The sequence below is a fragment of the Ambystoma mexicanum genome, chromosome 9, assembly GCF_040938575.1.
Source record: "Ambystoma mexicanum isolate Mex_15411 chromosome 9, UKY_AmexF1_1, whole genome shotgun sequence".
Lineage (NCBI taxonomy): Eukaryota > Metazoa > Chordata > Amphibia > Caudata > Ambystomatidae > Ambystoma > Ambystoma mexicanum.
Window position 1 is genome coordinate 1,378,142,624 of NC_090931.1, and position 14,469 is coordinate 1,378,157,092.

General features: G+C 44.4%; 1 protein-coding gene across 1 annotated transcript in view; it reads left to right on the plus strand.

Moving 5' to 3' along the window:
* The window catches only part of LOC138489132 (contactin-associated protein-like 5), a 1,196,734-nt gene that overhangs the window by 865,010 nt on the left and 317,255 nt on the right, over positions 1-14,469 (plus strand). The window contains exon 13 of the mRNA XM_069616767.1: positions 6,479-6,679. Within this exon, the coding sequence (XP_069472868.1) occupies positions 6,479-6,679 (201 nt within the window). The remainder of the gene's footprint in view (positions 1-6,478; positions 6,680-14,469) is intronic.

Here is a 14,469-nt window from a genome sequence, read left to right on the forward strand (position 1 = left end):
GTCTCACCAAATATTTGTTTAACACATTCGAAAATGAAAAAAAAAAAATGTTCTGCAGTCAAATTGCAGACAAAGATTCCAAATGCAACACATTACCATATTGATGCCCGCTGTCTAAGCTGACATTTTGCAAATGACAGAGAAAGTCTTGCTGCCTGGGAACCAGCTGACACTAATGAGAAGTCGGGTGTAGATTGATCTGGTGGCGCGGCGGACACTCCGCCGCAGACCTGTCTCACAGAATTGAGCGCAGGCCCCATCGTTTCCCGCTAAATTGGACCATTACATGAAATGGCTCAGTCATAAATTGGGAATATTACCTTGAAATTAGAGTACTGTCACTAGCTTATTCAAATCCTAAAAAAGAAGATTGAATGCATTGTTCAAGAGGTGGACTTAACTATTTCATTTGGGCTTAACGGCGTAATAGACTGGCACCTTGTAGCGCCGTGCCAAGGGCGTCCTTATTCAAATTGACTCGCCCCAGCTGATAACATAATAATCTGATACCATGCAATGGTAAAAAATGAATTGAATTGGCCAGTGGATACGAGTGTGTTATATGAGCTCAGCTTGCAGTGATGTAGATTTTTGCTATAATTGTTAGGTGATTTCATCAGTGCTATTATTTCGCCACCCTGCTTACCAAAGGTTACGGACTGATCATGGATAGCAAAGGAAAAATGCCAAACTTTAGGGTTTGCAACGCTTGATCCCCAGGAGTTTTGGACTACAAACCCCATCACCTGTAGACTGAGTAGTCAATGGAGAGGGATCATGGGATTTATGGTCATAAGCATCCAGAGACTGTCATGTAAAATGCCTACGGTTTAGGTTGTTGGTGTCCTTTGTTTTTCTCTCCAATGGATATCTGCATATCTCAGTGACAGATACTCTGTGGAACCTCACTGACCCCTAGCCTCCTGATCCACCTTCCTGTAGTCTCTGTCCACAGCCTCTAAGACCCCAGACATGTATGTGGATTGTGGAATATCGTGTTCACACAACATTCAGGAATTCATCTGGTAGAAACTAGCCAAGCACCTGTGGTTGTTGTGTCTGTTTAAGGACTTCTGAACAAGTTGCAAAAACAATTAAATGTGATTTGCGTAGGATAGCAGACAAAACCATTAACACTAGTGTCAGTTTCAAATAATGGTGCATCATGTCAGAAAAAAATAATAATAATAAAACATGACATTCATCAATACAGGTAATCCTTTAATACCAGAGCTTTCAAGGAAGAGGTTGCGCTTCACTCCAACAAGGGAAACAGGGCAGGGAATGGTCCAGGTCAGAGGACAAGGGCTGCTGATGGTTTGCATTATTTTATTTGTTTTAAACCTGGCAATTTGAGGTATAGTACAACAGATCTCATTTGGTATCAGACAGTGTTAATGCATACAGACACTCAATGGCATGCAGGTCTAAAGGCATTGAAACAAACAATACGCATATGGTATTTCCACAAGTTTCCATTTCGATATTGGGATGGTACAGTGCGATAGTTAATTAGTTGGAGCATGGTTGTCCAAGTATGAACGGAACTCCGCCCACACATCTCTGGGCTTGGAGGTATGGGGCACTGTCTTGATATAGACCTCTTCACAGTTTTGGGCTCAGGTGAGTGCAACCAACCATGTCTGGGCTACAGGCAGGTTTCTGTCTTTCCACTTCTGCAGTATATGCCTTTTGGCATTCATGCACCCGACATTAATAAATGACGGGAGTCTCTTATTAGGGAACCTAGACCCCACCCCAAACAGCATGCCCAAGTTGGAGCGTTCAATTGGGAATCCCGCCACCTCAGATTACATTTTAAGGACAGAATTTCAAAAGTCTTCTAGATGTGTACAGCTCCTAACATATGCAGGTGGTCAGCTTCATATGAACAACATCTCTAACAACGATATCCTCCACAGTGGTACATTCTACCACGTTTCATGGACATATAGTACAATCTTAAGAATTTAAATTGCATGTGTTTGAATCTAGAACTCAAGGAACATTCTTGGTATGTATACACATGTGTTTTCATTGCACATCCGACAACTCAATAGCCACATTTTCAGACCAGTTGAGCCTGGCTATTGGAGCCGAAGGCAACAGCTCATTCGATACCATTTTAAATAATGTGGAGAGGAGCCGTCTGCTTTCACTAGAATTTTCTGTGTATACCAGTTCGGCACTTTCAGGTGGCTCAGTGGGATAATCAGACCACCATGCCGCAACTGCAGCACAGATCCTATAATATTGCATTAGCGCCACAGCTGTGCTTGCATGCTCATGCCACCATGTTTGCGGAGTAATAAACCTCCCCTCTGGGAACTAATCTGCCAATGCTCTGTAGCCCAGGCGCTGCCACTGTTATGTTATGTTAATGGTTTTTATAACGCATTTGTTTGCAGAAAGCATCATGGCACTAAAGTGCATCAGAGGTGAGAAAACTTAGAACAGAACGGTTTTCAGCCAGCAGCAAAAACTGAAATGGTCGGAGTAAGCCGAATCAGAAAAGATAAAGCGCTCCACAGTGTGACTGAAAAGGAGCAGCCACCCATAGGGGCACGGTGAAACCAAGGAATGATCAACCATTAGGCTTTTTCAGATCTCAGTGAGCAGCCCAGCAGGTACTGGAGAAATTTCAGTCCCACACCATAGAACGCACGCTGGACCAAAGATATAATTGATGAGTTTCTGGGTAACTCCATCGACACAACCTAGGGCCTCAAGACAGCTCTGGCCACATACATCACACCCCACACAAATGTGGATTACGAGAGGCATCTCTTCCACACCACAAGGCAAGCCCAACACCACAAAGCAAGCCAAAGGGGAGATGATGGATGCCTGTGTGAGATTACACAGCAAAATGAAACATTGCGACTTTGCAAATCGCTCAAACACTGAAGCACTTCACTCGCAAATCATTGCTGGATGTGAATCGCAGTAATTCAAGAGGAAATTACTACAAAAGGCAAGATCTGTGGAGGAACCACTCATGCTAGCAAGGGTGGAAAAGGCCATTGACTCACAGGTGGAGTCATTCGGGCGTCAAAAAGGTCAGACACTGCAACCCGACAAGCTAGCAGGAGCCTCCAGTGCGCCTCGCAAACCATTCTGCTATAGATGCGGTTACGAGTATCCACACAAGTGCTCCTACCCAGCAATCGGCCAATGCTGCTCAGACTGTGGAGAACATCATTTCAAAACAGTGTGCCACTTAGCGAGAAGTCTTGGTTGGGAGAACAGCTGAGGCCCATCTGGCAGACAGTGGAGAAGGCCCACCATCACAGCCACTGACCCTTCTCACATGGCTGCGCAATCATCACAATGGGGAAAGGAAAGAGAGAGGAGAGACCACAGATCAGGCGAGGAGAGGCACCGAAGAGAAAAAGAGGAAAGATCAGGAAGAGAAACCAGGCAATACCGGACCCCTTCGACAAGACCAGAACGCAGCTCGAGACATCACATCTGGTACCTAGTGGACAATCGCTGTCCGAAACTGAACAGAGCTCATCAGAAGGGGACCAAAGGAAAAAGGGATACCTCTACATGCTAGGAAATCATAATGCGACCAAGCAGAGCCCCACACTCCTAATGCAACTGAATGAGAAACATTTGGAATTCCTCATCGACAGGGTGCAACAGTAAATGTCATCAGTGAGCAGGTGTATCAAGCACTGCCACACAGACCCAGCCTCCGCCCAGCAGAAGTAGACATATACCCATATGTCTCAGAAAAACCCTCTGGGACAATTTGAGGCCCACTGCTGCTACAAAACACGAACTAGATACATACCAGTGCATGTGATCTCCACCAATACAGAGTCAGGGTGCATCATGAGTTTCAAGATGGCAATAGAGATGGGCCTAATGCTCATCCTTTACAAGTTCATGGTACATAAATACATTGATACAGTGGACAAGATAGAACAACTCTACCCGGCTCTAGTCAAAGGGATTGGCAAACTCAAGACTCGCCAAATCATGCTCCACATTCACCCTGAAGTAAGACCTGTGGTGCAGCACTACCGGGGAATCCCAGTAAATATTCAGAGTCAAGTGGAAGAAAAGCTACACAAATCGTTGAGCCAGGACATCATCGATCCATTGTCGGGGCCCACACCATGGGTGTCCCCGATCGTGCCGGTTCCAAAGAAAGGGTCAGACTCCATCCGGCTATGCGTGGACATGAAGAGGCCCTATGAAGACATCAAATGAGAGAGGCACCTAAGCCCCTTCATCACGGACATGTTTCACCTACTAAACGGCGCAACAGTATTTTCAAAACTGGACTTAAACAAAGGGTACCAAAGGGTACCATCAACTGGTCCTGAGCCCGGAGAGTAGGTACATCACAACATTTGCAACCCATCTGGGGTTATACAGATACAAAAGGCTAAGCTTTGGGGTCTCGGCGGGCAACATTTTCCAAGCAAAAATCCACAATGTGATCAAACAGATCCCAAACTGTATTAATTATAGCAACAACATCCTTGTCTCTGGCACTACAACAGAAAGGCATGATGATACCCTGGCATGAGTGTGCATGATCCTTGAAGCGGCTAACCACAAACGGAATCATGAGAAGTGTGAGTTCAGAAAAGGTACCCTCCGGTCATTTGGTCACATTTTCTCGGTGAATGGAATGACGCCTGATCCAGAGAAACTACATGCACTGAATGAGACATCACCACCGTCAAATGTGTCCGAACTTAGGTTGTTCTTAGGGCTTGTGAGTTATTGTGCTCGTTACATAAAGGACTTTGCAACAATAAGTGAACCCCTGAGGGCACTGGCGACGCAACATGCTCTGTTTCACTGGGCAACGGAATGTCAAGCAAGCTTCATAGCCATTCACAACAGGATAGTTAGGGCAGAAAACATGGCGTACTTTAATGCAGACAGGGAAACCCAACTGACAGTCGACGCAAGCGAACGTTACAAACATCAAACTTGACATGGCAGCCTTAGGAGCAAGTGCTCCATCAACTATTGTGGGACTACAGAAGCACCCCTCACAGCTCACCAGGGAAGTTCCCTGCTGAAGTAAAGTTGGAACTCTCACCCACAAAGGTGTCGAGCCAAACCCTGCAGGCTCATTGAAGAAATGGGGTAAAGTTGTGTTGTTGATAATGTTGTTGCCATTTAAATTGCGGGAAAGTGTAGTGTCAGGAGTTGTAGTCCGGGAGGGCAATGGCGGGACCACGGTGTGGGGAGGGAAATGGCTTGACAGGGGAAGGGAGAGGCAGTCGAGAATGCGAGGTGTTGAATAAAGACGTGTAGAGTGTGTAACTCTGTCTCCGCCTTGTTCTTCCCATGCAGCAAGGAGCGCGCAAACTATCACAGACTAGAGGTCCGGTGTAGATCTGATGCAAAGACCTTACAGGGTAGTGAGTCATTGGGCTTTGGGAGTCAGAAAGTGTTCTGAGTGCAGAAGTGTTTCAAGTTGTTTCCAAAGGGCTGGAGGCCATCTTACATTATGCAAATGAAATGGCTAAGAAAATAAATTAGGTAAAACTCAGGGCCAGATTAACTGTGCATGTCTCCTCGCCAAACAGAAAGTTGTGGAGTTTCCCCCGTAGGACTACTTCATTACAAATAGACGTACTAGCCCCTTTCTGTAATAATTAATATGCACCTGATTCCTTTGAGGAGATCTTTGCATGGGTGCAATCTCCTACAAAAAGGGTAATCTGCACAGCCCATGCATATGCTTTGAATTACCAAAGCACGCTCAAATTGGTGTGGGTTCTGGGAATGAGCTTTCCAACCATGAGTGAAATAGCAGTATGTTCTCGCGTCATTATAATAGTGATGCCTCCTGCCCCTGCCCACAGAATGCACAACACAGTTTCTTCAATAGGCAAAGGTGCGTCAGGTGCCATGCAGCATTTCGAAGTGCAAATCAGCCCTGAAGGGCATCATCACGACTGATGATGTCTGCATTTGAAGTGCTTCATCACTACATCTCTTTCAACTTTTTTTTAGTCTTGACCCTGGCATTAGGATCTTCTTTGAAGATTTGAGGGATATACGACAGATTTATCCCTAATGATGCTTTGTTGTTCTGTCTACCTTTACCCCAAAATGTTACAATCGGTTTTACCGTTGCATGTGGAAGTGTTTTTGTTTTGACAAAAAAAAACAGTCACGGAAAGGATATTGTCTGAATGGACCTCTCTGCACAAGTTTACTGTCAGCCAATGCAGCTAGTATGTTTACTATTTTTAATGTTATTTGGTCAAATACATTTACATTCTAACCTGATCAACATTGATCAATAGCCCACCAGATTTGGACCACTGTACCCCTTCTCTTATGGATGCATATCAACATGTTTCCAAGTGTCCCTATTGTTTATTGTCTTTTCTTGTCATCTGCTTTCTGTAACTTGTCCTTGCTTGTCATTTCCTTTCTGTCACTTGTCCTTGCTTGTCCTTTCCTTTCTGACACTTCTTTCAATGTTGCCTTGCAGAGGATAAGATATGGACTGCAGTAGATCACAATAACACCGGACTCGTTAGGGTTCAAGGCTACGATGTGGCGCAACCATACTCAATGTCCTTCAGCTACAGCAGCAGCGCGCATCAGCTGGCGGCCATGATAAACAGTGCGGAACACTGCGAGCAGGAGGTGGCCTACCACTGCAGAAGGTCCCGCCTGCTAAACAGCCCTAGTAAGTGTACAAACTAACATCTTTCCTATGGAAATTGTGTTGATTGAACACATAACTGGTACCTCGGGCTAGCAGCACCAAGACAGAATATGATGACTTCATATCACTGCCCGATGGCAAACAGACTGTCGGATGCATTTATCAAGTAAATTACATTCCTGACACGGCTTTGCACAGTCATGAATATGAAATAAGTAATTGGTTTGAATGTACTTTAGATGAGGGACAAGCTGTAGAGTGGAAAAGATTAAAGGGCAGAATATGTTAAGTATGTTTTCCTCTATTTTGCAGGTGTCCTTCTGTAATAATGCATTATTTAAGCTGGGCAAGATAGCTGAAGCACAGCACTCCTGCCTTAAGGAACAAAAAAATGCTGCCGAGGTTGTTAATTTGAGTACCACAACTGGGTAATATTTGTAACACTTATAATTACAGTGCTTTGAAATAGGAAATATCTTCTGAAAAGCACTATATAAATCACAAAATTACTATAAATAAAAGGGCACATTAGAGCGTATGTTATTTTAAAATGTGCTCTGGATATTTGTAGCCCACACATTTGCCACGGTATGACGTCCTTTCATTGCGGGATGTTTTTTCGCTGGGTTTTTTACCGCAGATTTTTTTTCGAAAAAATCACCTGATTTTTTGGGAGGGTAAAAAAAATATATAAATTGGGTGTGGGTGTACGGGAATATAAAAAAAAAAAAGGGAATGGGAGTTTGGGGGTAAAAAATAAAAAAATAAAAAATGTGATGATTTTTAAAAAAAATACATCTGCTGTAAAAAACCCTGCGAAAAAACATCCCGCGATGAAATGACATGGAACAATTTGCCACATGAATGGCATGAAAATTCTGAGCAATCGGGTGGAAATTGACAGCCAACTGGTCCCTGACACAGTTTGAGAAGAAACATAGGCAAGGTCGGACTAGCCCATAAAATTGTCTCGGGCACCAATGAAAAAGGGGCCCAGAGCTGCAAATGGAAATTAATTCCTTTCGTGACAGACTGTTTCAGTAGTTCCCAAGGGGGAGTTTTTTGATAAAATGTGATGCAAATTATGCATTTTGAAGCAAATGTATTCAGCAACAATGGTCATCAATGGCCGCATAGTGAATTAACTCATCAAAAGGGCCCACATTGGCCAAGAAAGTGGCCCACTTTGCCCCAAAAAACTGTCCCACATCATAATTTGAATTTTTTTGTTTCAGCCATTGGCCTATTGCCCATTAGGCCAGTCCGAGCCTGGACATAGGGCCGGATTCATGGAATTCTTTGCACGGTTCAAAATGACTTTGCACTGTTGAAAAGTGTCTTTGCACTGCTGACACTAAACCCTGATTCATGGAACTGTGCAAACCGTATTCTTGCAGTGCAAAGTCATCTTGCCCTGCAGAAATGACCACTTGCACTGACTGTGCTCTCCAATAATACACTCTGCACAGTTCCAAGAAGCAGGGTTTGTGTCAGCAGTGCAAAGTCACTTTTCAGCAGTGCAAAGTCACTTTGAACCGTGCAAAAAAGTACATGAATCCTTTTTGATGCTTAAATTATATGTACTTGCTCATGTATCAGTAGTTGCATCTTGACAGAAATGGTCTGTATGCTCAGGTCCCATATGTTTACAATGATTAATGTCCTGTTCTTTCTAGCATGAACACCCATTGAGTAACATTGAATTCTGGGGTAAACATTTTAAAGACCATTGCTGACCGCACCAGCTTCCTTCAATTAGGGACTAGGCTGCCATAGCAAAAAATGGCACTAAATTCAAGCACATCTTGGATCCATCTACTTTCACTTCTCGGCCCATCTGGCTAAAGATCACTGGGTAGAACTGCAGGGTACAGTTGCTAAAACCATAGAAAGGCATCATGTTGGACCAGCTAAAACACCTCACCTTCAAGAGGATGCAGCATACCTAGTTATTTAACGAAAGGCTAATTAATCAAGACCTTTCAGTAGAATTTGGTGGAATTTGTCAAATGAAGAAAGCTGATGGGCCATATTCTATATACAGACAATACAAGGAGAGACATCATCATTTATCCCCTCCAGAACCCTAGATTCCCTTTCTCTGGCTAAGGCAATCAACACCTGTAAACCTCTGCCAGCTCCCATCAACCCACTGCAGTCATTTTCTATTTACTTGCTAATACTGTCCTATCAGCATTGCTGCTTCTTTATTCTCTCATTCACATTATGTTGTGAACTAGCTGAAAGGTGGTTGATGTAGCAAAAAAGGAAATCCTTCTTAAATGTAGTAACTATAAATGGGAAAATAAAACAAAATACAAAACTTAATTCAGGAACCAAACAGGATACCTGGAGCATCTGATGCAGACACAGAAAATAAACAATTTCCTGTGATGACATTACTTCTGTCCCGCAGGTGTACACGGGTGAGTGGCGGCTAAAGTGACTACTCAACCCTTAAAATGTTCTCAATCATTGAGCTAAAACAGGCACAGCTTAAGAGATATACCCCGTTCGCCTTCTGTGGTACCATGGGCCGAGGAAAGGCTATACTCTCAAGATGGGTGCAAATGTGATCCAGTAGCAACCCAAAGCACACTAGCTGAACAGTCCAAAATAATCGGAATTGCCAATCAAGGTTCCGTACATATATACAATATATATACTTTAATTAAACAAACCATCTGCAAAAATGACTAAATAGACAAATACTACACAAAACCCACCCCTGAGGAAAGAACATAGAATAAGCAAAGATAGCGAGATACAACACTATAGGTAATGAATCAGGGGTATAAGGCAAGTAAAAACCACCATTTTCTTTCATATTATATGTCTGTATGAAAAAGGGATTAAAGGTGACATAACCAGTCTCTTTGACTCACATTTTGACCAAGGGTGTAGTTAGCAGAGTTCTTGACAGTTCAACAGCATCAAACCAGGCTTCTAGGAGCTCCTTGTGCCATTCAACACACTTTGTTTGAAGCGGTAACACTTTTATAGATGAGGAGTGGTGTTGAGCAGGGGTCAAACAGAACTCACGCGGTTTGAAGATGATTCTTGAAGAAGTGCCGTTCATCAGGGCCACCAGGGTCAGTTTGATGGTTGATCTGAATTCAAGGATGCTGATAACTGGATGCATTGTTCTATGGGATAGTTTCAATGAAAAACTCAAGGGGCTCTGGATCATGATGGCCGCACAGATCACTTCAATGGTCTTTTTGACAGTGAGGATGCCTGAGACTGGATGCACAGTTCGGTTACAGCATTACTGTGCAGTGTTCAAATGGGGATCGGGGATCTGCCAGGGTTTGTTCGACTAGTGATAAAGCTCAGCAGTGACGCTGGTGGGGCAAGAAGTGGTTTGAGGGTGGCAGATGCAATGAAGAGCTTGTAGTTTGAGCAGAAACAACAATGCAGCCATCTAGAGTGATATGGCAGTGACACGTTTTGAATGTGCAGTTCAGGAGCAGTTCAAAGAGCATGTGATGGTCTGATATGGTTGAACAGTTCAATTCTTGGTTTCATAGTGGAAACACAGGATCATGGATGTCTTGACTTTCAGGTTGCTGTGAGTCCCAATCCAGGGACTCAAGGAAAGGTGTTATTCTTTGTCCTCAGGCTCCTAAATACAGTGGAGACTGGACAACAACTGCAGGAGTCCTTCTACAGGGTGAAGTCATGTGTATCATTGTGGCTGGCAAAGAGGCTGTTCTTGTCCAAGCAGCAGTTCACCCTTAATGTTCCCTGGGGATGGTTAGGAGAAAGAGATCTCCTCTGACTTGGACTCTCAGTCTTCACCTCACTTGCAGAGATCAACTTTCTCAAAAAGCGGTCTAATCAGTTCTTCCTTAAGTGTGTGTCCAAAAGTGAAGAGAAACAGGAGTGGGAGACTGTGATGTATTGCAATTTGGGGAGGGTTCAGGAGCTCTGGCTTTTTTATTTTTATTAAATTAATATAATAATGCAGGTAATTCCATCTCTGAAAAGGAAATCTACTCGCCAGATTGCCCTTTCATAAGCTCCCAGCCAAAAGCATATTGTGCCTTTCTCCTACGGCATCAGTAGCATGATTTGCAGTGCCTGCCCTACCAGTTGCACAGAGCAGGTTCAGAAGTCACAGGTACTAATTTGTCAACTGCACTGACAGACACGTGTTTGGAGCACAGGGCCTGCATTTAAGATATGTGCCCTTGTTCCAAAACCCTATCATTATGGGTCTACCTCCTATTGGCAGAATAATCTTTAAATATAGTAATACCTACGGTAGGGTATGGTGGATGTTATTCTCATAATTACTACAGCCACATCCAATTTGATTTCACACATGTGTCAGCTCCTGTAAGTCAGCTCAGCTGTGGAAGATGCCGTGTATTCTGGCCGGGCGGGCTTAGCTTGACAAATGACAGGACAGCAACCTGGATGGCCATGCCTGTTTGTTGATCTCTTTTTGAGTGTAGGTAACACCCTCTGGCAGAGACAGCGTCGGCCAGGCAGCTTCCCTGGGCCCAGCCATTGAAGGAGCACACCCATTCAAAGGGAGCAGCTTCACACAAGGGTGCTGCATTTATACAAGCCTTTTAAAATATTTAGAAAGAAAGGGGGCAGAGTTAGAGTAGTCAGGAGAGCTCTGTATCTTTGAGGAAGACATCCACGTTTTCGTTGCTCTTCCTCTCTCTCTCCCTCCTGTGTCCTCCACTTCCTCGGGAGTAAATGTCAAAAGGATAAAGTCCACTTCTTTCAAGAATAGGGATTGGACCTCTAAGGCAGGCTGGATTTAGTCCAATCACCTGTGGACATGTACCTTTAAAAGAGGGGGTCTCTCACCACGCCTTTGATTCACTCTGGAATAACACTCCGAAGGATTCACTGGACCTATTTTGGTGGTGACATTTTCTGTAGACCAGGACCTGCCATTCTGAGCCAGAATCTCCCCAGGCTGGGAGAGTAGATCCTGAAAGGATTCACCCTGTCCTCGAGCCCCTGAATTTGTTATCAAAGCACCTGGAGGACAGATGTGCTCCCCATTCCCCCACTTTTGAAATGGTGGGATCGACATCAAAGTGAATTTGACGGCATCAATGCCAAGGGATCCCGCTGGTACTACTTTCGGACCCTCCTCGGAATCTTTAAACAATTGTTGTAATGTGTATAGAGTCCGCTCGACGCTACATTATGCCCCGATGAGCCTGTCACCTGTTAGGCTCAAACCAACTGCTCAATTCCAGGACCTGACTTGAACCTCTGGAAATTCACTTGCCAACTCAGATCAGAGGTAACGCCATGACTCAAACTGACTCACCCCTCAGACTGCTGCTTTGCTGACCTGCACATCTGAGCAAAAAGATCACTATTTCGACCACCACCGTCTGTCGACTCAAACCACTGGAGCATCAGTCATCCACTCTTTCTGGCAGTTGCAAACCAGCTCAGCCTGACCTCCAAGAGTTCCTGGTGAGCGCACAGACCTGCATTGCCAAAAGTCCCCTTTGATCCTCACAGAGCTCCCACATTTGAATCTGCTTGACGCCCATGTCTGAAGTGAGCTTGATCCAGTTGCATCACTGCTCAAAGACAGGTTCAACACTGTCCACCTGACAAAGACCCCATCGATGTACTGTCGACCATTAACTGCCCCTTTGGTACATTTGGGCCTTAGAGACTGGTTAGGTCACCTTTGCACCTTTGTTCACCCAAAGACATATGCTTTTTGTGGTTAACAATTTGCCTATCACTCCTGTATTTATGCTCAGAGTGCTACATTCTTCTATCAGTTGCATCTTCTCTGTCTTTCCATAGGGGTGGGTTTTGTACAGTGTTTTCTAGAAAGTTTTATTAACAATGTGTTTGATTAAAGTATCTATATTTTTATAGAGCCTTGACTGGACATTCCCTTTATGTTGGACTGTGGTGTTTGAGTCACTACTGGATCACATTAACCCCCCTCACAAGAGTATAGCCTTCCCTCAGCCTTTCTACAACAAAAGGCAAAGGTGGTATATCTCTTAACTTTGCCTGTGTTCATGTATGATTGCATTGGCTCTTAGTTTGTAGAAGTGGGTGGCCTGAGTGGGTATTTTTTAAGGGCAGAATCGAATTAGTCACATAGAGCCCTTCTTTTAAAGGCAATAGCCCCTAGGTGACTGTACTTAAGCAAGTTTGCTTTAGTAGTCCAAAATGTGGGTCTTGGAACAAGTAGATTTTGCCCACTGACATCACTCCCAAAATGCGTTGTGCTGCAGGGAGTGGAGGGGGCAGGAAGAAAGATAGAGGCAGATAAAAACGCAATGGTGGAACCTTCCTCCAGTTTTAAGGATCTCCCTCTCTAGTCTCACCCACCCCCTTCCCTCCTCAATAGAATCAAATGTCCTTTTTGTATGCAGCCCCATTGTGTGAGGCTACTCCTTTTGTGAATATGTGTGCACTTTGATTCCTGGTCCCAGGGCAGTTTCCTGTGGAGTGGTTGTCTCTCTGGGGAGGGTGTTAGTTGCCCTCACAAAGCAACAAAGAGAGGCAAACCTTAAAGCTACAGATTTTCTAGTGGCAGCAATGAAAGCCTGGCTAGAGGGAATATACATAATTATTTCTCAGCTGAGCTTTGTTTACATAGCTGACACATGTGTGATACCAATTTGATATGGCAGTTAATAATTATGTGGTATATCATCAAACATACCTTAAACTGAGGTCTGACTTAAAGTTCCATTTTAAAGTACCACCAGGTCAGTATACTCATAATTACATGATTTGGAACAGAGGTTCATGTCCTAAATGTAGCCTCTGTGCTTCAAAGACTTGAATGTCACTGTAGTTGTCAAATGGGCACTTGTGACCTCTGAAACGGTTATGTACCATTGGGGAACAGGTGCTGCAGATCAGGATAGTGATCCCGCAGGGCAAGAATGTAAAATATGCCTTTGGCATGGAGCTTGTGAAAGGGGAATCTGATTAGCAGATTGCCCTTCCTGAAATGGAATTACCCACACAATGTTATTACTTTAATAACAATAAAAACAGACATTGCTTCAACACACCTGCCAGATGGCAATCAGACACACTACCCTCAAGCTTAACTATAACTGTAGGAGGGAGAAAAGCTTAACTATAACTGTAGGAGGGGAACAGTGCTGAAACAGGAAACAAATTACTCTGGTGGTCTATGGGGAAGCAGGGTGATGGGTGTAGGTTAGATGTGTAGTAACGCAGGAAGCGATAGGCTTGTGAAAAGCATAAACACACACACACACACAAATACACTATCATTAAATCATTTATACTTTACCCTGCGAACCCCGTTGGCAGCACTGCGAGCGTTGCTCTTGCTGCAGTAACCGCTTCCTGGAGGGGGCGGAGCTGAACTCCGACACATGTCTGATCACGTGACTTCTTACAGCAGTGAAATCGCCGGCACAACCGCCCGCGAGGCGGCTTCATTTATACTTTAAAGGAGTGCTGTGTCTCCTAATTACTTTTACCCTGCGAACCCTGTTGGCAGCACTGCGAGCGTTGCTCTTGCTGCAGTAACCGCTTCCTGGAGTGGGCGGAGCTGAACTCCGACACGTTTCTGATCACGTGACTTCTTCCAGCAGTGAAATCGCCGGCACAACCGCCCGCGAGGCGGCTTCATTTATACTTTAAAGGAGTGCTGTGTCTCCTAATTACTTTTACCCTGCGAACCCTGTTGGCAGCACTGCGAGTGTTGCTCTTGCTGCAGTAATCGCTTCCTGGAGGGGGCGGAGCTGAACTCCAACACGTGTCTGATCACGTGACTTCTTCCAGCAGTGAAATCGCCGGCACAACCACCCTTGCGG